General features: G+C 42.7%; 1 protein-coding gene across 1 annotated transcript in view; it reads right to left on the bottom strand.

The window, feature by feature from the left end:
* Positions 1-24,332, bottom strand: part of TMEM132C (transmembrane protein 132C) — a 222,386-nt gene that overhangs the window by 7,480 nt on the left and 190,574 nt on the right. Inside the window, exons 5-8 of the mRNA XM_080407547.1 lie at positions 22,737-22,880; positions 7,298-7,503; positions 6,538-6,811; positions 5,282-5,473 (exon numbers count right to left, since the gene is read on the bottom strand). Coding sequence (XP_080263673.1) covers positions 5,282-5,473; positions 6,538-6,811; positions 7,298-7,503; positions 22,737-22,880 — 816 coding nt within the window. The remainder of the gene's footprint in view (positions 1-5,281; positions 5,474-6,537; positions 6,812-7,297; positions 7,504-22,736; positions 22,881-24,332) is intronic.

The raw sequence follows: 24,332 nt of genomic DNA, 5'->3' as shown, positions 1-24,332 counted from the left end.
CTGCGCTGGGACTCAACGAGTGAAATTCTGGGAGCCACAATGATAATTATTTTGCCCTCTAAAGCATCATACAGGATTTGAAAGTCTGCTTATCCTGGGATATTCCACTGAGCCCATCCGTGGCACCACAAAGTGTCCTTCAAGACTTCCTCAAAAAAGCTGGGGTCAGCTTGCTACCAGGGCATGCTATCCTGTGTTCTCCAAACAAAGAACAGGGGAGAAAAGTGTGCAGGACTGTTGGCATTTTAGAGAATTCTGCTGCTTAGGAACACAGTGAGGACTGATCAGTAGATTTAATTTTATTCCACACTCAGAATAAAGAGGCCTTTTAAAGGTCTTCATTCACTTAAGTACAAATAAAAGTATTTTTGAATAAGCCCTCAGTTGCTGGGGTCAGCTGCAGTAGTCCTGGGGTGAGGCAGGACACCAAAGGAAAGACATGGATGGCTGGATGGCTCCAGAAAACAAATACATCCCTCCCTCCAGCAAAGGCGAGGGAATACTGTTCTCAGCAGCTTCTTTTCCAACCTAAACAATTCTATGATTCTATTAGACCAGCTCTGATTGTTCTGTCCGGGGACTTGAATGCTGAAATGGGTTTCCCTAGCAATTTTATCACATGAAATATCAAAGTATTACATGTGCATTTACTTTTAAGCCTGTGGCTTATGTAGTAAAAAGTGGGCTTGATCGTTATGATGTGGAAATAAAAAGGCAGCCAAGACTCAGATCTTAATTCAAACCATGCATTCTCCTACCGTGTATTTCCTTTTCTCCTTTTTTTCCAGTCTGCTAATGTGGCATTCCTTTCCAGTGGGGATTCGCTTGTATTTGCAAGGGAAGACTTCAGAGTTTTATCTAACAATACATCCTTTCTCCCTTTCCCATGCTGCTCAATTCCTTTGTCATACTCGTGAGCCCTTACATTACTCTGTCAGTTTAAAGAAAAAATAAACACAATTTAGGTGTAATTTATACTTCCAGAATGGAGCAATGAATCCACATCATAAAAATACTCCTACTTCCTGTTACTTAACTGTGAGACGTCAGTGAGCCCTCAGAACTAGTTTGCAGGAAGGGCACAAGCTCAAACAGGACAGGATCATGTCAATGCACAAGGGACGCACAAGTACCTCTAGTCTGTCCCCTGGTTCAGGTGGTGCTGAGCACCCCCAGCTCCCACCAGAGGGAGACTGGGTACCTTGGAGGACACTCCCTGAGGTTACGGATGGTCTGGGTCTACTCAATGCTGTCCACAGGAGCTACACACGGGAAAGAGAAGAACTTGGCCTTTAGAAAGTGCTGATATTGCTCTTTTTCTCTAAGAAAATGTCTGCAGTTTTCCAGCAGCACTGAGAGATACATTAACACAGCTGTTTATTAAAGGCTTTCTTCTTCCTTTCTTCACTCTCCCACTTCAGTTCACTAGACCACCCTACAGTGATGAAAAAGCTATGATATGATATGACTGTCAGTTTCCCTGCAGAGCCAGCTGAAATTCAGAGTCCTTGATGATCACTCAGATCAGAAAACACTTAAACATTGTAGGTTTTCTTTTATTTATATCTTGGAGAAGCCTTTTGAGATGGCCCTGTTGATTTTAACAACCATCAGCCAGCCAAATGAAACAGCTTTCCTGCCTGAGCAGGTGGCCACTAGAAATAGACGGCTCAACGCTATAGTTTCCAAATTTTCAGAAGACATTCTAACTTTGATATTTAAATGTTGGTCAACCTGCATTTATTTTTAGGAATCTAAAATACTGATCCCTTTTTCAGTGTCAATGTACTCCCCATTGACTAAAAAAAAAAAAAGGAAGTATGGGCTCAGCATAACTCAAGGTCACCATGTCACCTCAGGTAATCAGTTGCCCAACTTAACTTAAGGCATCTAAGATAAAAAAACATCACTTATCTTCTTTAGCCTGCTAAGTATTTGGAGAAACTGCCAGCTTCTCAGAACTTGTGTCTTGTCTGCTCTGTGCTGCTTCTGCAGATGTGGTGTGGTCATTACAATCCAGGAACTAATGGAGTCATTATATTCATTGAAAGAAAGTCACAGCAAAAATACTAAATTCATTCCTATGATATTGAAGGATCTGTAATAGCACAATCTGTAGAAAGCTTTATCTCTTCCATTGTACTCTACAGATGTACTGCTTAATCTGTGAGGGACAATTCTATGCCTGCCAGAGCACCAATTACCCAAGGACATTTGCTAGTCGATGTTGAAGCTTGGCTTGGTGCTAAAGCAGAGCCAAGGAAAACACTTGACTAAGAACACGCTGACTGTTTTTTCCATATAACAATGCCGAGACATACACAAGCGTTCCTGAGAAAAATAAAATCTTTGGCTATCTTAACTTTTATTTTGTCTTCCAGTTGCATCAATACGTTTGCATGAATTATTTCGGCCTTTTTATAAACTTGTTTGAGAGGAAAAGACACAAATAATTACATCCTTGCAACATTCAAGTATATGCTTAGTTCTGGACTGTCCTCTTGAAAAAAACTCTCTTTCGAAACGGCTTGATTTTCTGAAAACCCTCAGCGCTTGCCTTCTGAAATTCCAGCTCAGTAAGGATCTCAGCTGATACACTCAAAATGATGAGTCACTTCTTGCAAAATTTAGACACAAGCACTCCTGCATTTGCATTAATTCTTCTAAGGGCAAGTGACTTAAATGTTACATCCTTCATTCAAGCTGCAAATGAAAGGGGAAGACATGACACTCTACAGGCCACTCCCATGCCAAGACTATTTTCTCCAATGTATTTTCTAGTGTGAAATCTATTCCCATCTTATTTTTTGGTGATATGAATGCCAAGTCCCTTAGGTCCCTTTTCAACCGCCCTTCCTTGGGCAAGGCCTGTCCATAGGCTGAGTGAGATATAGGCCTGAGAACAAACGAGCGGCTTACAGTAAGGTAGGGAGGGAATTGCACAGCATGTGTAATTAGCCTAGCCCCCCAACTGCCAACGTGCCTCAGTAACCAGGGACTGTGTTCAGGACCCACACGGAGCTGGCATGACCAGGATCAGGCCCACAAACACTCACAGTGCTTGAGCATGAACTGACCCTCACGAACTCCCCGAAGTGAGGAGTGATGCTCCCAGCAAAGGCTCCAGTTGAGAAGCGGCCAGGATGCTTCTCCTGCTCCTGGTGAAGAAGAGGTGGTGGGAAGACAAGCAGAGGCAATGGGGATGGGCAGGCTCCAGGCTGGAGATGCTGGCAGAAGAGGCAGAGGCTGAAGCGGGATCCCACAGGAACATGCTGCTCTATGCGTGCAGGAAGCCGGGACAGAAGGCACGGACATGGGAGTGGAAACCCTGACTAATTCAAGACCACTACTGACCACTACATTTCCTTGGGCATTCCAGATCCTGGTGCAGAGAAGGTTTCCCACTGCCTTCTAATAGAGTCTAGATCCTGTTTTTCTTTTCTCCAGATTCCATCTGGAGAAGAAAGAACAGATTTTAAACTTCTTTTACTGAGAAAAAGGTGCTTGATTTTCTCTTGCCTCCTGCTTTACAGTTGGTATCTTCAAGTGCACAAGATGCCGCAGTGCTCTCTGTAGGCCCAGGAGGACAGCAGGGACAGCAGCCCCCACACTGCCCAGCAGAACCAGGAGCAGAGGGCATTGCTCACAACGACAGCCTGACATGCCCGGTCACTTCTGTATCAGAAATGTGCTGCTTTGTGGAAACTGAAATTGCCTCACAGAAGAAAATCAGCTTAAACAAAAGATTCCACTAAAATTGTTCCATAACACAGATGCTGGGAAAAATAATTTCAAAACAAACCACCTTTACACTTTCTTACTCTTTTTTATTACTTCAAAACTTGCCAATCGTAGTGATAGATAATGACACATCATATCATACTGCCACACCATAATACAATACGAGATATTATGCCATGCACTACCGAAGTGCCCTGTCATACTCTGCCATTACCTGATGTTAATATCATCACACACTCAGGACAAAACGTCTATAAATCTGAGAAGTTGACCATATATCTGTGCAAACTTTCCAGATTCACAAACCCTTTTATCTGCAATCGAAGCCACAATTCTTCCAATGATGCTGCAGGGCAGATGGTGCTCCGTCCTACAGATCAGAATTGGGTTAGGTGTGCTTTAGCTTTTGCTTTTACAGTCTTTGTCCAAAGACAACGTCAGACATGGTTTCTAAGCCCTGGAGAAGGGTATAAATGGGTTAATTACATAAGATTCTTACGTTTACAGGACACAGTAAATGGAACAGATGGGCAACAAGTCCTTCTAATCCGGACATTTTCCCATCACTAAGTTATAAACCAATCTAAACTATTTTTATGTTCCAGAAAATTAGGTAGCAAAAATCATGAAAATGGGCCATAAAACTTGACTTGAGATCTCTCTATATCTATGTGAGATGAAATACAGTTTCTGTGAGAAGAGTAGCTGTGGACAGACTTAATTGCATGGTCCCCACTCCCACTCTTCAGATCAACTGTCTGCAAGAGCAATGAACACAGATTGTTCCACTGCTACTGACCCTTTTTTTTTTTTTTAATCTGTTCTAGAGCAACCATTTGCCTTGATCTGGTGATGTTCTCCCCTCTTCCATGTGGGTTGTGACCTGAAACATGTTGCTTGAAAGATTCCCTTTACAGAGATGGGAATTCGCTGGCTTAAATTCAGTAAGATCAGCATCTGAACTGAATGATGAGCCCCCCAAAACCCATCTAAAAAATGAAAGGATAGAGGAGCCTGACAGTCTGCTGTGAGTCCAGGAGGGAAAAGACAAGTATGTGGCGAAGTTCTGCCTCTATTTTACAGATCTTCAAAATATTAAATTGTTGTTACACACAGAGCTCTGTGCTCTGGGGCATGCAAAACAAAAGGCATGCTCGGTTGGCAAACAGGGATCACTGTCCAAAGACTGCTTGTGTTGCAAAAATAACAGATGTTGAACCATTTAAAGAAAGGGTATTAAAAATGTAAATATCAGGAACTTCAATGTAGTCAGAGGTTTTACTGCAGACTAAGTCCATGTTTGAAGGGAAGAAATGAGAAGACAGTTCCAGAGTACCTCTAGAGGAAAGCAATTGACACAGACATGTACTACACCTGTACTTTAACGTCTAACTTCTAACCTTGTTATGAAGTTATATATGAAGCTGTGTCTGTGTGTCTGTGTGTCCATGTGTGTCTGTGTGTGTACATATGAACCTGTACTTCACACTGGTAAAACACTGCCCCACCCCAAAAGGCAACATCAGCAAGTGTACACTACCTGCTTAGGAGTATGAAGCAACTCTTGGGCAACAGTTGTAGCCACAATAGCCCGACTACTTGCTGCACTGGGCTGAAGAAAGAGCGAAAGTCCAGCCACCAGCTGGACTCCAAGGTCTGTTATGGTCACTTTGTCATCTAGCACAGTGACTGTCTTTTCTGCCAGGATGGAGTCAGACAGGGGAGACAAAACCTTTGGAGAAACACAAAAGAATCAACTTAGAAAAAGGCTGATCAATTAAAATAACCTTTCTTAAGGTCATCATCCCTTCTTGTCTCCAAAGTCTTATGCATAGAAATGAAATGGCAGAGCACACTGACACGGCAGCCTGGTTCCATTAGGAGGGTTGGAAAAACATTTAATAGATCGGTTATGGCTGAGAACGTTGCATCCAATACTGAGTGCTATACTGTGTTACGTCTGCTATTTGCATCATTTACTAGAAGAGTTGATTTAAAACTTTCTTCCCCTGTTATTCTGTGTCCCAGTATGGATGAGCTCATCAGCCTTACTTCCCAACCATTTCAAAGGGAGGTCAGCAACGTCTAGGATGTGTCCTTCACTTCTTAGCTCGGTAATTCTCATTTCTCTCTCTTTTGTGTTTTTGATGGAACATCAAGCTAGGAGGATAGCCTTCCCTTTAATGAAACTAAGGGCCATACTCCTGTCTTTAAGGAACTAAGGATAGCTAGTTCATGCATGTACTGTCTTCTCCACCTCCCTCATCTCATACCTACAGCCTAGATTAGCTTTATTCACTCTTTACACATTGCCTTTCATAAGGATTCAGCTGGGGCAGAACTAGGATATGGCATTGGCCACTTATGACTTTCAGGGTTATTAACCAGAGTGTAGGTTTTTTTCCTAAATTAATATTTAAATAAATCAAAATAAACTTGGCACAATCTAAAGATCTCTGTCTCAAAAAGTCAAAATTGTGCCCATCAGATGACTGGTGGTAACGTGCAACATGTGGGGCAAGGGCTCCAGCTTCTCACTGAGCATGGAAACGCTGCCTCTCCTGGACATGTCTGAGGACTCTGTGGTTTCCAGCTCCTGGCCATGCCACATGCCTCAGATCACCTCTAGCCTGGACCACTGTCGCTGGGTTAACGCTGTGTGTGACACTCCTGAAGGTCACAGGAATGTAATGGGAAATTACTCTGTTCCAAGATGGCAGAGCACTGTACTGGATTTATGCCCCCACACAGGTTCTCTATGGGAATGGCAGAATGTGGTGGCCTAGAGCACAGTACCTGCATCGCTGTCATTCCTACTTCCCGTCCGATCAAAATCCTGCCGTCCTGCAGCTTGGCAATGTGAGGATCCTCCAGTTTCATAAAATCCATCACCAGGTCTGTAATGTCGAACTGCCAGTCTGAGCCCAGCAGGTAGCTCAGCTGACCCCAGGGGCTGGAATCCTCAGCTACAAATTGTGTGAGCACTCGCACCATGGCATGCTGATACTGCAGAGTGCATCCTCTTCCCTTCCGCTCATCTTCATCCTCATCATCACTGTCTCTGGTGGGTCTTTTTTCAAAAGAGAATGAAGCATAAAGAAATGTTTTCAAGAACATCAGTGAAAACTAACATTAGAGTGCTAACGGAGAGTACTCCCTTAATTAACAGTTTAACTTTTAAAATAAATAAATAATTTTATATAAATAAATTTAAATTAAAAAACAACAGATGGTTGTTGATTCATGGCTACCTAGCATGACAAAGGACTGTGCAAATGGCCTGTACCACTATTTCATGTAAGCAGGTAACTCTTCTATAAGTGGACCTTACTGGAGTACCACGCTGTGCTCTGCTGCACAGGACAGACACACACACAGAAGCAAAACTCCCACAAACTTTAAAAGCTTTATTACACCTGTCCCGTGCAAAGCTGGGGATTCCAGTACTGCTGCTCCTCAGGGAAAGATGCTGCATTTTGGATGCAGGTGCTGCAGCTGTTTTTGCTAAGAGTTAATTTTACAAAAACACCCAAGAAATTTCACAGTTCAAACCTACCTTTTGTTGGAAACGACTGGGACTCGCCAGCCTTTTATTTGGCTCAGTTCTGTGTCCGAAATGTCGATCTGGAGAGGCAGGCGTGGAACCCAGACTGTGATTTGCAGAGGAGCGCTCAGATACTGATACGTGAAGTTCACAAGCGCATTCACCTTGCCTTTCATTTCTTTGCCATTGACAAAAACATAGTCACATCTGTCAGAAACCTAAGGGGAGAAAGAAAGAGAGAAAGAAGAAAAGGTAATCACTGCGACAAAACAAGCTCAAAGTGTAATGCTGGCATCTGAAAACCAAAAACCAACAAAAAAGGCTCCCTTCTCTTGATGCATGTTAATGATTGCCTTTTGCAATGGGAGCAGCTGAGCACAAAAATCTTTCATTGGCTCAGGAGGCATAATTATGCTCGAGATGCCTAAAGACTGGATAGTATTTATGAAGCCGGTGGTTGATTTTCTATTTGTTATGCAGTGAGCCACTAGCCCATCACAGTGCTGTGGAATTTATAACGAGCATGGCTCCTTCACAGCTTGGTCAAGAGGAACCCAACAAACCAAAACAAGTCAAAATAGAGGCAAGCAGCAAATCAATGCTCTGCCCTGATGAGCACCTTCATCAGACGTGAAGACAAAGCTGGCTCTGGAGTGGGTTTCATCCACTGAAGAGTAACAGAGTGTACTCATTTCCTCTGCAATAAACATTATCTGTTTATAAATGTTTACATTTTGATTAAAGCTGTAAAGTATTTCTAAACACTGCAGTAGATTTATCATTAACATGTAAATGCTGTCCTGAAATATAAGCAAGCATTATCATAGTCATGTAAGAGTTATATCAGTAATCGCTTCTTTAATCAATGTTGTAATTTACAGACCATTGAGTTTTCTCATTTATTACGTTACTGAGTACTAGTGATAAAATCACTCTCGAATATATAAATCATTAAGAGGGATGCAGATAGTATGAAGTGTCTCCATGTGATAAAGTCATTGTCATATCTATTCCTAAACGTGTCATAAATGTCTGGGGAAATCCTGTGGCACATTAATCATACATTAAGTGGCTAGCAATGGGAGCTGTTACCCTGCTAAATGAGCTGGTATGTCTGCAGAAATTAACAGTAAATCCAGCAGATCTCCTCAATTCCTGCTCTTGCTCCCATCCCGTCAGAATTCTATTTCATCACCCGTAACGAGTATCGTTAGTGGTGGCAATGTGTCTCCCCACCTGAACATATATTTATATTATCATCTGCTCCCTTTTATTCCCACTCCCATTCCTGATATCATTTTATTCAAATGAAGATTATCAGCTGGAAATGCTTATGTTCCCAGGTTAATCAAACAGATGGATGTCCTCTGTGACCACAGATACTGCAGCTAAACTGTTTCCAGTTTGACATACAGATCCCCTTTGTATCCCCTGTCAGCTTTAGGCACTGCTCACATGCCAGTACAATATTCGGTGGTGAGATTGCAAAAGGAAACTTCAGATAACATAAACCAAACATTTCTTTGAGTCATTCTCTAAGGGGGTTGTGCTGTAACTGGGCTCTGTTGACTGAAAACAGCCCTACACGCTACAATACCTGACCCAGCCGGCTGTTTAGGCTTCTCCTTCAGACCATCTAAAACAGGTTTAACAGTCTGAAGGAGGCAGAAATGTCTTTATTTTATCCGCAGGAATGGCATGCCCTGTGTTTACAAGTATTAACTTGAATGGCAATACAGACAGGGGTTTAGCTCACACTAGATTGTTTCAGAATCACTATTTGATCTAACGTAAAAGTACTATGCAGCAGAGGTGCATAATGTAATATAATATAATATATAATACCATGCAGTAATTTAGAACCTGTTCCTAGATGGGCTGCTCTTTCTACGGTGCCATTGCATCAGCTTTGCCCTGGGAGAGAAAACGTCATGAAAATGTTTATCATGAAAAAAAATTCAACTGCACGGGCGAGCAAGGGCTACCTGCCAGGAGTTACAGCCTTGATGTCCTGATCACAGAGGCATTGCTGCCTGGAGCAGTATGCAGCCAGCAGGATGTACTGGGGGTGTACTGCGGGCATTCAGCTCCTGTGTGTGAGCTGCTGCTGTCTGACGCCAGCCCCTCGTCTTGCTGCTGTCTCAGTGGCAGGGGAAGAGGAATGGCCAGTGGGTGACTCTCCTCTCTCCATGCTTGGCAGTATCACTGCCCCTCTCCCTGCAGCTATCTGTCTCTCCACCAGAGATGGAGACCCTGTGAGGTATCTTAGACCAGACACCTAATTCTTAGATGGATGAAGTTAGAAGGAATTCACATCTAAATAATACACCACATATGAATGTTACCTATGGCACAACATCCTCAAGGAAGTTCAGGGTACAAGGAAGTCCTTGCTGACACAGACTCTAATTTCTGTCTTCCTCTGTAACCTCAGGAAAATAAATTCAATTCTTTCTGTCCATTTTCCCCCACTAGTGTAAACCACAACCCAGAGAGCCCTGGTCAGCCACAGAGAGCTGCACTGCGCTTGTAGCACAGAACAACTTCCAGAGCCAAATGGGAAGTAGTGAATGTGCCTGGAGGAGAAGACCCTATGTATGGAACATTTCACAGACTCAGGGAATGGTCAGGGTGGGAAGGGAGCTCTGGAGACCATCTAGTCTGTCGTCCCTGTCCCCCTGCTGCCAAAGCAGGTTCTTCCAGAGCAGGTTGCACAGTTGCATCCAGGTGGGTTTCGAACATCTCCAGAGATGGAGACCCCCCCAGCCTCTCTGGGCAGCCTGTGCCAGTGCTCTGTAATGCTGAAGGTGAGGAAGTTCTTCCTCAGATTCTGATTGAACTTCTTGTGTTGCAGTTTGTGCCCATTGCCCCTTGTCCTGTCACTGGGCATCACTGAAAAGAGCCTGGCCCTGTCCTCTTGGCACCTGCCCTTAAGATATTTGTAGACCTCGGTAAGATCCTCCCTCAGTCTTCTCTTCTCCAGGCTAAACTGTCCCAGCTCCCTCAGCCTTTCCTCATCAGGGAGATGCTCCAGTCCCCTCATCATCTGTGTAGCCCTCCACTGGACCATCTCCAGTAGTTCCCTGTCTCTCTGGAACTGGGAAGCCCAGAACTGGATGCATCACTCCAGATGCAGCCTCACCAGGGCAGAGCAGAGCGGGAGGATAACCACCCTTGACCCGTTGCCCATGCTTCTCCTAATGCACCCCAGGATGTCATTGGCCTTCTTGGCCACCGGGACACACTGCTGGCTCAGGGACAACTTCTCCGCAGAGCCAGAGACAAAGCAGCCTCAGCTATGGCTCTTTGTTCTTTAGCCCTATCTTCCTCTGCGCAGAAGCTTTTGGGAAGCTTGTCAATAAGATCCAGTCTGGTTCTCCTTGGAGCAGCTTTTGGGAGGCTTGTCATAAGATCCAATCTAGTTCTCCTTGGAGCAGCAGCTGTTGCCATCCTGAAACAGGTTCCGCCCCATTCATTTCTGTGGCGTTCACCCCAAAGACAAAAGTATGAACTTTCTGAGCTGTACATGTTGCTTATTTATGCACATGGTAAACCACATGCACATGCTGATAAAAGGTTTCTGATAACATCCAGCTTCAGACAGACCAGGTCTGATCTAGATATACGATTTCATACTATCTAAGGCCCAGTGTTGTCAGTAACAGAACAAATGAGACTGTCTGGGAAAAAACCACAGTAACAATAGGAACAAAACTGTAATTCCTAAATGGTTCTGGGCTGAGATCCAATCTCCATCTGTGTTTGTAAAGCTGCTGTATGCCTTCATGGGTATGCGACAAACAAATGGCTAAACAAATACAGACAGCATCCTAAGGAGGTGGCTGTTGTAGGAACCACACAGTCCTTAAAATTGCTACAGGTTAATATTTATTACTGGATGTGCATCAGCAATAGTGGCAGGTCTTTATGAGTTGCATTGAGAAAAACATTACTCTTTTCACCAAGTACAAACATTGCTAATGTCCTTACACATGCTCTTTCTCCTGTTCCTGTATTTCTGATAATGAGGTAGCGCGCAGAGAGTACCAGGAGGAGCAAAGCTGATGTTGTATTGTATTATCGTATGTGTTTTAACTGTTTTGCTTTCAGGTATCCATCCTTGAAGCAACACTGATTGCTTTTGAGAAAGAAAGGCAACAGACTCCAACCAGTGCTGTAAAGGGGATGAAAGTGAGAAAGTGTCTCAGCGTGCATCACATACAATGTGCGTGTGCTCTCCATATGTACAGGATTAAGGATACTCCTTCTCCAGAAACGTTCAATTAAAACTATTCCATAGTCTACAGCTTCTGGAAGCAACATGTCTCAGCTAAGCTTAGCTGCAGCAGGCTAGCGGAATGAGAGCGAACAGGCTTGCTTCCCTTGCCCTTGTCTGAAACAGTATCGCTTCAAAAATAAATAAAAAGGATTTCTCAGCCTCAGAGAACAAATGCAGATGTACTGATTCTGCTACAATTTACAACATCAGCAAGCCACATGTAAGGCCTGATTTGCTAAGGAGATGCCCCTCATCAATAAAAGGTAGGGGTTATGTGGGGCAACAACAAACCCCCCTTCACTCAGATTAACTCGGAAATAATGTCACAGTCAACTTGGTTTTGGAGTTATTAAACACAGACTTGGCAAAACTATTTTGATTTGTTCTCATATGAGGTTAACAGATGAAAACACAGGACTGGACAACCTAAAACTGTCACATGGAATCATGAAGGAAGGATAGAAGGGAGATTAAAAAGAGTAATAAATTAAACTGGATCACATTAGAACTCAAATTCTTATTAATTGAAAAAGTGTATTTGCTTAAGCATTTTTGATAGATAAAAGTATCTCTCAGCTTTCCTCCAGGGTCTTGCAGTGCTTCTGGAAGGTCACTGAGCAGTAAAATGACCGCAGTAGTCCAGGGAAGTTTCTAGCAGAAGCTGGAGACGCTGTGCACAGTGATCCACCTCTCATCTCCTGTAGTATTTATGCTTTTACTATAAAAACATCTTCCCTCTGAAAATGCTTTTTATCTTTGGCATCAGAAGTAAAAGATGATAAAGGGAAAGCCTACTTAGCCACCACCTTTAAGTGATTGGTTTTTTTCTAGTCTTCATAGCAGATCAGCAAGAAGTTCTGCATTTTAAAGAGCTTTCTGATGCTATTTCAGCAGTTTCTTTCATTATTAAGCTGCATTCAGCTACTTTCCCCCTTTTTTCTATTTTTCTAACTACTTTCTCCAGATTAAAACTCGAATAAAGAAGCTAGACAGCAAAAGGCAGGGCTAAGCACAATTCCCTGGAGGTTTCTTCACCTTTCTTTTTGCTGGCATTATATTTTTGTGCCCCTTTGTAACAAAGGCCATTGCCTTTCTAAATGACTTGGATAGATTCTCTCTGCAACAAACCACATTTTATTGAGTTGACAGAGAAAACCACTGTCTGGAAATCAAGAGTCACTCCTGAATCACCACTACCTACGGCACTACGTGATCTGGGGACGTACCTTTCCACCTGGTAATGAACACATCAGCTGCAAGTGAATATTAAGGAGATTCCTGGTACCAGCCCAGTGCAGAACCTCTGGGTCTTCTCTACTTACTCCTTTCAGTTTAAGGTCTTGGTCCCACCATGACCTCTGTATCACAGAACTGCCAGAAGGGAGCATGAGCTGCCTGAGGTCCCCACAAAGGATGTGACCACGCATTGCCCTGGATCTGCAGCCACAAAGGGGCTGTTGACATTTCTGTAAGAATATCGGCTTGGCTGGTTACATTCTCCTACAGATTTCTGAGAAATCTTCATTCAGTGATGGTGGAGACAGATAATTTACCAAAGACAAATTTCATGTCAAATATAAGCTAAGACTGTCTTTCAAAAGAAGGTGACCTCAAAGCACTGTCTGTTTCGTTCCGTATCTGTTATAGGCAGGAGTGGAAAGAACAACCATAAGACCTAAAACCAAACTAGTGGTACTGGCTCTGTGCATCTAGTCTAGTCTTAGCTTGTTTATTCTCCTAGTTGTTCTTCACCTCTGGACATATCAGGCCAGGCTCTGAAGGACACTTCTGGAGGACAAAAAGGGAAGTTTTTAATATGGCGACCCTGCCAAGTTTAGCTACACTGACAATTTGGAGGCACCAGTTTATTTTCTAGGTAGAAGTCTGTGTGCTTTGCCCTTAATTAAGCTTCCTGAGGTTCTAGAAGTTTCAGAACTTTATGGCTGAACAGAAATGAGGAGATATGATAACGGTAGATGTCCTGCTTGTTGTATTCATCAGGTTCAAAATCTTGTATTTTGGTGTGTAAACCCATTTACCCATTTCTGTTCTACTAATGTAAATGTTACTAAAATATTCAAAGGTTACATAAATGTTTAAATATTTATGAAAGCACTTCAATGAGCAAAAAGATTTTTCCAGTATCTCTTAAAGGAATCTCAATTTCAATGAAAAAATTCACAGGATAATTAGTAAAGAATGGTGATTTTCAGCACTTTTCAACTATATGACACTTCTGGTATTTCAGCTCAGTATCAGCGCTCTTATATACCAGAAGGGTGACTGAGGGTCGTGGAGGTTGAGCTTAGTGAACAAAGTCATTCATTCCATTAACGAATAAAGAGCACCAGAATGACTTACCCACTGGACATATTGACATTTATAGAACATACAATATTAGACAGTGATAATCATTCCACAAGCTTTTTTGGACAATCTTTTCAAAATTTGTGATATTCACATCCTTACTACAGAATTTCTTCTAGGAGTTTTTGTTAACATCCTCTGTAGAGAAGAAATTATCCTCTAGTTAATTGTAGAGGTTTTGAGAGAGACTCTTCAGCTGTCCAGCCTTGATTTCAACTAAACACTATGGTTTTATACATAAAGGAAATACTATGCCACATGAACATTAGGTGATGGCAACTGCTTCATAAGAAGGATTTCAGTGCCTGGCTGCACAATCCTGAATAATCAATAACCTCCCACTGGAAAATGCAAGCTGTCTCCAGGCCCATACTACTCATTTTTTCATGTTAAACTGTTTAAGCCTGGTAAGAGTTAAAGCTTCAGACCTGAGCTCTTCCACGACCTCTGGAACAATATTTACAGCTCTGTGACACTGTTAGAGCAGCCTTTAAAAGTGAAGCATCCGTTACAGGAGTTGCTAATTGCTAGTGTGCCTTGCCTTGCCATGCCACCCCTGCTTCCCTCTGATGGCACTGGAGCCCGGCACAGTGACTCGGGAAGTGCCGCCGTACAGGTAAACACAGGCTCCACACCGGTAACGCTGTCATCTTCATAACCAAAAGGCTTGGTTTTTCACATTACATGCAAGAAGAACCCTGAGAGTTGTTTTGACCTACAACCCACCAAAAGAAAAAGAATAAATTTGTTTCAAGAAACAGTGGAGGAGTAATTACTCCCAGTCTGGAGACGGTGATGAACGAGCAGGGCAGGTATGACACGGTAATAACTGAGTTGAGCTTCATTCTGCCTCTCTAAGCGCTAACTGTCTGCAGTCTCCAGCGGATGACATGGCTTGTGCGTTGGTGTTGCTGTGTGCTTGTAAACAGCTGCCACATTCCAAATGCAGTTTCATTCCCTGCAATCAGTCCTCAGGCAAAGTTCCCAGCAACCTGCACTAATGACATGGGGATCAAGCCCTGAGCGCTGGGTAAGAGAACTCTATGTGAAATCGGGGACATAGCTTAGAAGCAATTTGGACTCTGTGTTGCAAAGGGTCTGCATTTGCAGTATGAGCAGCCAGATTAGCAAAACAAAGTAGAAAACCCCCAAAGCTAGACAGCGTTTCTTAGGGAAAAGGCTGTACATTATCTAATCTCATTACAAAGATTTTGCTGGCAGCTTTGCAGAGCAGAAGCAGTACATTTAACTAACTGAATATCATTCACTACGACAGAACTGAGAGAGTAAAAGGGGCACAAAATGCCAGCTGAGACTGGAGGGCATCTATTTGCTCCCAAATGCCCAGCTTTTGAAGCTGAACTGTAGCTGCAACGAGCCACAGGAGCTCTCTGCAGATAGTGTTATCACGTACACCAAAATCTGTCCTGTTTTGTGCACTCTCGCGTCAAGTAATTTCTGAAAATGGGGCTGAACAGAGAGTTTGGCTCCTACTCACTAGGGATAGACCAGACCATAGGTGCAGCACAGCCCCAGATACCTTGCTTGGCAAAGCAGGATCACATGGTGAATGCAGAGACTTTTAATTCCATCGACACACTCTGGACAGTAGCTGCACATCTGAGAACATCACAATGCTCGTCATTTCCAACTTAATATGTATCTACTATATACAAATTCACAATGTGTAAATTACAGCTATTGGCAGAAAAGGAAAGGAGAAGCAAACCATTAATTCTTCTGACTGTATTACTCAAAACTGGAGAAAATTGCTCATCTTCCTATCATATCTATAGCTGTCACAAGACTAATGTTATTTCTCCCATTTACTTTCCTGGTCTTGATCTTGCAGCTTTGAAGTTGATTTTGAAGCACTTTCTGTGGAACTTGAGGCACCGTTATTGCCACTCTGCTTTGATTTTCCTTGTGGGATGTATAGGTTCTCCATCCTGACATCACTAAAGCAGGCAGTGAGCTGGGTGAAGGCATGAGATGACAGGATAAGAAGTCTGCATGGATACAGTTTAAAAGTTTCTTTAGCTGCCCTTGAAATTTTTGCATATTATGCGATGGCAAAGTATTTACAACTTTTATTGCTGAATTTAAGTATCTCAGACCATGTCAATTTTGAGTTTCAATTTCCACAGAGGCTGCCTGCTTGGGGAGTAGTGGTATACATTAATGATATAACGTCTTCTGTGAAAGCTCCACACATCGCTGGCCTATATGCCTATTTGCATCTGACAGAAGTGTGTGGTAAAAGTTTCATTTTTCTAAAGCTCCTCTGAAGTTTTTCCACTCTACTGATGTATATTGATCCCCGTAAATCACAGGACTATCAAAAGTATGGAGGAGGGCAAGGAGGTTGGTTTTCTATTTGCAATTCTGTTCAGAACAGAACAAATCTACCAGAAGAAAAGACTATAAAGTCACAGGGCTTCAGAACAGCGAAACAATGGAATGTCCATGCTGTGACTGACTTGTTTTTAAAGCTTTTCGATTTCACACACATCACGGGAACACACAGTATCAGAAGAGGAAAGAGAAGCCACCAGAGAAACAGGCTACTGGGTTTGGACTCCCAAAGAGCTACAGCTTCTGCTTTTGAGGGCTTTCAAACCTACACCAGGGTGCGGTGAGCAGGAACTGTGTTTGCAGGTCACCAGCTACCCAACATAAACTTCAGGAAGGTCATTTGTGGTGGCCCTGGAGGGTATCTGCACCATGCAGCAGATGTGGCAGAGCTCCCATGCTTTTTCTGAGCCTGCTAGTGTGTCCTTACAACCACACGCAGAGACCCCAGCTCAGGACCCCGAAGCAGCATCACCCTCCAGGTGGTGCCACATGGACTGAGCTTTTGGCTCCTGATCCCGGAGCTGACCAAGGGAAAAGGTGCAAGCCTGAGAGTGAACACACAGGCACCTCACAAAGAATAGTCCAACTTTTCCCTGTTCCTTCCAGAAAGTTATACAACTACTCTATTTTTTTTCCAATGAGTACTGCTACAATTTTGACCACATGGGCTTAAGTATCTGGAAGAGGCATCAACCCTCCCCGAGTGGCTGCCCACACGTTACAGCGAGGAGGGCTGGCAGTAGCTGCTGTAGTTTAGACTGACCCCTCCACGCATTCACTGGAACTCGCAGGACTGCCATACAACCGCAGAAGAGAGCACTACATCAACGTGACTGCACAGAGTACGGCCGGTCTCTTGTTAGACCACACCGTATTCCTGGAAAACCCATCCAGTGTGACTCTTCATTTCTCCCCTTGTTTTACAGGTTGAGTTAGGAACGAGACTTGTTTTAATCAGAAGTTTATCCACCTACTCATTATTCAGCATGCTCAGCCCTACAACAGTTGCACCTAGTTAACAAACTCCAAAGAGAGTTTTATTTAACCTAAGTAAAAAACGAGCGATAAATCAACTGCATTATATTCACTGTAGAAGCATTTTATTGGAAGTTAGCTTCCTCGATCAAAATAGCTGGTAGGAACAACCAGTTCTTTCTAGTCAGCCCCTTGTTTTTATTTGCTTCTATAACCTGCACTAAAAACATAATGTGAAGCCTTAAATCCTCTGAGTCTTGAAGGCTTTGCAATAAAGCCCCATACAAAGAATATATGTGTATGCTGAGGTGCAGAAACGTGATGCAAGTTTGGACGCTTACCCTGCCGTATGCAGCAGGAGCTGAATGGTATGAGGGAAAATGTAACGTGCCCATGACGTGACAGGGTTTCTAATGGAACAAAATCTTCTGAAAATCTGCTCCCCCTTGAAATCACCACCTGCATCACACTTCATCACAACCCACCACATCATTATTTGCCTCCAGATGCTGCTGGTAAGAAAGCACAGGGAAGAAACTTTAGATGCTATGGGAAGCTTTGTTTTAAGCAGACTTGGCTTTCCTCTGACAGACACTTATGAGATCCCTCATTTTTATATTTTGGAAATATCTGTTAAAATGTTTTACTGAACTGAGTACAATTATCACCAAGTCACGTTTAGCACTGATTCTCTACAAGGTCAGTTCTGTAATGTGCATGGTGTAACATTCAATTTCCATAGGAAAAGGACCAGGTCTTGAATTAGCCCAGTGGAGAGCAACACACCAGATATTTAGGCCCTTCCTTAATGATCTTGAGCATTTCCACATCCTTTAGTACTACAGTGCACCAGTAAGGACAGTCACACCCCGATTCCCATACAACATCACACAGGTTTTGACAGACCAATGTATTTTGGCACTAGCACTTTCTTTAACGCAACGCTTCACACCCTTCCATCGCATCACTCTTTCTGTCATCACCAGTCCCCATCTCATCGTTCCCTGGGCACCTGTTTTGCTCTCTCTTGGCTTCATGTCTGGAAAGTTCAAAGGGATCCAGGGACCAGCTGAGCCCTTACAGTAAGTAGCTCAGGTAGCAGAAGCTGGTGCTGCAGCAGGACATCGTCCCCCACCAGTCCGGCAGCTGTGGGGAGAAGGTGACACCCATTCTGGTCAATACACTTACAGAGCGTGGGGACCTCTGCCCTCACTAACAGAGCACCAGCCTCGCTTATGCGTGGAGAACCACACTCTTCTAGGTAGGGCTAATGCAAAGCAAGGGCAGATGATTTCCCTTTGTGGTGGAGACCTGCTTGAGAACTATGGTCCAGCATCCAGCCCCGACGCTCAGAGAGCAAGCGATCGTGCTGCCCCAGTGTAACGCTCCTCATTCGAGTCACAGCATCTCTCTATGTGGTGCCTAAACGATGTGATGAAAGGGCATCTATAGACCTTACTCTGGAATAGCCATGGTACTCTGATGATACACTAAGGAGCCTGAGGGACTGTCCCCATCCCATTAAAATTTCAGGGTGAGCTTTCCTGATGGCTTTAATGAATGCAAGATTGAGGCTGAAGAGTTCGATCCATGAATACCTGCCTGTAGCTCAGCCACTGAGCTTGGAACTGCGTTCAGCCTGCTGGCAGAAAAATACATAACTTCTAGTAAAAATACCTATGGATACTGCCAACTACTGGCTCCTCCGCCTTTCAAAGTGAAAACAGTGTTTCTGTATTTAGTTCTTCAACACAGCTCAAGTTTTGCAAGTAGTGGAAAGTAAGGGAGAGCAGTGAAACGTCTTTGTAGTTAAATAAACAACTGAAGAGGCCGAAGCATAGCCATTTCTGTAAGATTGTGTCTATTAAGACAATAGCAAAGTATCATCTAAACAATGAAGTGCTGATGACTTTTCCTTAGTAAATAGAGTACTGTGATATGGTTCCAGACATATATTAAAGTTACATTACATAGAATACATTAAAAATAAGTTACTATGATTACTACACAATTATTTATTTATATCTTCTGAGTAAGTCCATCTGTCAGCTTCCTTAATGGCAAACCAAGACGTTCCTGCACCATGTGTTACACAGCACCCAGACTGATACTTAATCTGAACAGATTCACAAATGGACAGCAGGCATTTCAACAAGGGTTTGTGTCTATTTAGTTAGTATTAATTTCATTTCATAAACTGTTTCCACCACAAATGGCAAAAATCTCTTAAACATTCATGAATCCTAAATGACTATTTCATATGAGTATGTTCCCTGATGTCAGCAGTATTCACACTAAAGTTACTCATGTGTGTAAACGGTTACTGGATTGGGCTTTCAACAAGATCTGTAACCTTGGCAGGTGCCTGTAAGTCACAGAATCACAGAATCATTTGCATTGGAAAAGACCTTTAAGATGACTGAGTCCAACCATTACCCCAGCACTGCCAAGTCCACCACTAAACCATGTCCCCAAGTGCCACATCTACACATCTTTTACATACCCCTAGGGATGGTGACTCCACCGCCTCCCTGGGCAGCCTGTTCCAGGGCTTGACAACCCTTTTGGTGAAGAAATATTTCTGAATACTTGATCTAAACCTCTCCTGGCGCAACTTGAGGCCATTGCCTCTTGTCCTATCACCTGCTATTGGGACCCATCACTCCTGCTGTGGAAGTGTTGATACCAGCAGTAGTTCCAGCCTTTTCTAGCTGTTAAGCTAGAGTTCATCCATAAAATCCCCCAGCCAGCTTTTCTGCCCCCGACAATTCACTGTTGCTTTGATCTGGGATTTTGTTTCAAGTCACTGCAATAAGACAGGGACAGCTGTGACACTCTGTCCTGGATTTTAGCTCCTAGCAGAAATTCCTGACATTCTTGCAGTGGCCTTTACCTGCCATTAATGTCATCCTCTACTCATCAGTCCCAATGAAGCCAAAGCTCGCTGCTCATTAACTACTGAGGGACGTCTTAAGGGTAAGATCCATGGTTCTGTTTCCAGTGACAGCCACAGCAGCTGCCTGTGTGGACCAATATTATCTGAATCCCTGTTTCGACCTCAAAACATCTCAAAGCTATTAATGTAATTTAAAAATGAAAAGAAACTAGTAAAGGAGGTCTTTAGAGTATCGTTCAAGGCTAATACAGTGATACTCGTATCCAGCTTTTAATTTACCAATTATAAATAAGAGCTATACAATAGTAACACAATACCATGTATATCCCCTCAGGTAGTGACAGGATATAAGCTAGTCCAAGAGTGATGAAATACAAATGCAAAATGTTTATAGTACCTCTGAAAGACATGTAGCGCTGAAGATTTTTGAACTCAGGTTATTTTCATGGAAAGGAAAGCATTTCATTGAACTCTATTTTTTTAACTAGCTGTATGTTTTATAGCAGTTAGCACTCGTGTCACAGACACATTCCTCAAGAGATTCTGCATATATTTCTAAATACACAGAAGATCATTTCTCTATTCATCTGAACAATTTCAAACCATTTCTGAAGAGAAAGAAATTACACCTGAAAAATTTCTCTAGTTGAGTCCAATAAACACTGTGTGTTAGCCTCCAGTTATTTGTTTCACTTCAACTTGAGAGGGGCTAGACAGGGAGGCTTCTAGAAGCCACTTAAAAATGTTCCAATAGTGCAAACAGGTTCCATTTTAAGAAACCCTTTTAGTGCAGATAAATTATTTCTGTAGAAAATAAGAAAAGAGCACGGCAGGGTCCCAAGTGCTAATCAAAGGACATACTGCTTCAAGAAAACATTATTTCCAAACAAATTGTTGGAGAACAGCAATAGTCCAGGCTGGACTGCAATTACTGCAAGAACACTCTCTTTTTTTGTAAGATATGGGAATTCCATTTCTCCTTGATCGATATGCTCCAAAGCTGTAAACCCCAGAAGTCTTTTTTGCAGAGGGATTTTTATTTAGGAAATCATTGTGCTGTCATTTTCTATGCACCATCTGGTGATGTGTAACAAATGCCCATCAGATGTATTTTGTTTCCCCTGACCTGAGTCTTCCTCTGAACGGCAGAACTTAACACTGGTCATTTTCCCTGTCGGAACAAAGAAATCCCCAAGGGGCTGGAATTATTTGGTGAAATTCTGTACGCTTTTAAAGCAAGATGGCTAATCTGGATGATCACAGTAGTTCTTTTCTGAATTTATTTTTTTGATTTGTGAATGCTACCTTGTACTTTTTCTTCTTAAGGGATTTGGTTTTCCAGTAAGGTCACAATCAGGATGACCCCTAAACTAAATTCCAGCTTTTAATTTGATCTGTAGTTAGGTGGCTACTTTAGGAAAAAGGTTAAGAGGTATTCTTTGAGATTAAAAACTCTGTAAAACATGTGATATATGGGAGCATTTCAGGCTCCAGCAAACTGGGGACATTTGTTTGGCTATGAAGGATCTGATGAAAGCAGAGAGCTTTCCGTAAAAGTCTTCTATAATGGCTTCATTAGTTCCAAGTATGACACAATAAATACTTCTACGTAAGTTCTACAACAGTGCAACAAACTGTTGGGTCCTGCAAGTTCACAGGAGTTTTACTGCTTTCCACAAACCTACACGCTGCACTGACTGTAATGCATGGTGCTGCGGCATTGCTATTTGTATACTATACACCCAAGAGAGCTGACAGCACATTAAAGGCACCTAAAGTGTATAATCACAAAGCCCACTGTGCTATATGCTGTAAAATCACAGAATGTATTAAAATCCCGTATTCAAAAGAGCTTATAGACCAAGGGTAAAAATCCCCCTTGCTCAGACCCCAGGTACCGTGTAAGTCCTGCGTGCAAAGTGCAAGGGGCTGCATGCAGAGCGCTGCCTTTGTACTGACTCCCTGCACAGCTGTGCGTTTCCTTCAGGGCTCCCACCACCTACTCGCAGCAGAAATAGCTGTCTCGCCTCAAGACATCACTGCCCCGCTGGTGTCTGTTACCGCTGCTAGTGCTAAACTGATGGCCCAGCCATGTGAATGCTTTCAAGCCACGTCTGTGCAGAATCAAGTTGTTAATTCAAAACAGCTCTCAGCAGAATGTGGAGTCGACCAGGATGACTTTGCATTGCAGTTGCTGGGGAACACTCATCCAATCCATCCCACTGATGCAGCTGTGGAGGTGATCATCACAGCTGGAAAGGTGATAAGAAACATCTGGAGAGGCAGTACTAACAGCGAAGCTGGTTTTGCAGTGAATGAAGACTGTGCACAGAGGACTTGAGGTGATGCTACCAAGACCTTCTAAAATTAGGACACAAAATTAAAACACTGATCTCGGCATGGTGGCTGTACTGTTGCACCTAATACTCTATTTTCTTAAAAAATCCTCTCCTTATGCTTTTGAAACAATAGTACAATTAATTTTGTTGGAGTTGATTTAGTGGTTGTTCCCAGGCTACTAGCTTTTTGTGTATAAAAATACATGGCATTTCAGAAGCCAATACAAGGTGTGAACTTACTTTAATGACGTCTTCATCAGAGGATCTGCACTCAACTGACTCAGAGATGTCCGTCACAGCACCGTTCTCCTCAATGGATACTACTTTGATGGGCACTGCCACTGTTTTTCCTGTGAGAATTGCAGTATTCAGAATTTCCATGTCCTGTACACACACATGAAAAAAAAAAAAAAAGACAAGCACAGTGCTGTTCAGAGACAGCTAAAGAAATCTCCATAAGGCAAGCATCACCTCTTCAACCGGACTCAAGAAAGATGCATTAGTTCTCAGTGCCTAATAATGGAATCTCATTTTCAAACAGGTGCAACCTGGTAAAATATAGTAAAACCCCGATTACATTTGATCTGCTAAATAAACACCGTCAGCTGCATTGCACGCTGCTAAAGAGTGAGCTACATGATCACAGCTAAATTCAGTCCAGCCATGCCCACATCACAGGTAGCTTCTACTTTGTACTTACGTGGGGCTTTTTCCATTATTTACCTTCCAAAACATGAGTTCAGAGTTTTCACTAAACTGGATTTCTTTGGCAATGTTTGGGATAGGAGCCTCAAAAGTAAAAATACTACTCTTTGAATTTAAGCCCATTGCAAAGAAGGGTCCTCTCTGTGAACTTTGTATCTGGAACTGTCTCAAGATTATTTAATTTCCTTCGATATGGCCATTGAAGCAATGTAAGGAATCCAGAAGGAGTTAGTGATGCTATTAAACGCAGGGAAAATAACAAGGAAATTTGAAGTTTGGACTTGAGTCATGGCATGGAAAAGCCTTTCAATGCACCATCGATAAAGCTAACTCTTCTAACTCCTGCTTCAGCATCACAGTATTCCCAAAGATTCCCATGCAGTAAGGATGTCAAAGTTTTCTCAAACTTTTCAACTTCCAATTCTATAAAGTAAATAAAATATTCAACAAAATCCTCAGCACCAGCATCATGAGGACTGCAGCCACTGATGTCAACTGCAGCAAAATGGGGCACTGATACTGTATTCAATCCAAGTTTAGTGAGTTTGAAATCTAGGTCAGATTTTCTTTTCATCTTTCAACTTGTTATTTCTCAGGTTCTCCTACAGCTCTCATAAGAAATCCCACCAAACTTAAAAAAAATTCTTAAAGAACGTTGACTGTTCTAGAAAAGTAAGAACCCTAAATAATTCTTATTCCAAATATGAAAACAAAGCTACTCAACAAGGTAAATCAGAGCCAGATTTACAAATAATATTACTGGAAAGTCTCAGGTCATTCTCAGGAACTCCTGACTGTCAAAGGTAGAGCCCCCACCCCCCAATTCTGCCAGGTACCTGACATTTCTGAGCAACAGAGCACTGCAGTGAAATGCATGGCTTTTGGACCTTAACTGTCATGTAAACTTAACATTTTGCTCTAAAAGTATTTATTTCCATGTGCTGGCATGTTGATAAGTCCAGAAACAGATGTAAAGGAGCAGATCTCAACATCTGTGAAAAAACCTCAGTATCAAACCCAACTGTTCCTCTGCCTGCAGACTTCCAAAGCAGCAAGCACTGAATAACCCATGCAGGCTCTCCTAAAAGCAGGTTCAACCTATTTTCTATTGTGTATTTGGCTACTGGAAGT

This window comes from Falco punctatus (genome assembly GCF_963210335.1).
Source record: "Falco punctatus genome assembly, chromosome: 1".
NCBI classification, from domain to species: Eukaryota; Metazoa; Chordata; class Aves; order Falconiformes; family Falconidae; genus Falco; species Falco punctatus.
This window is presented reverse-complemented; position numbering and strand designations above follow the sequence as displayed.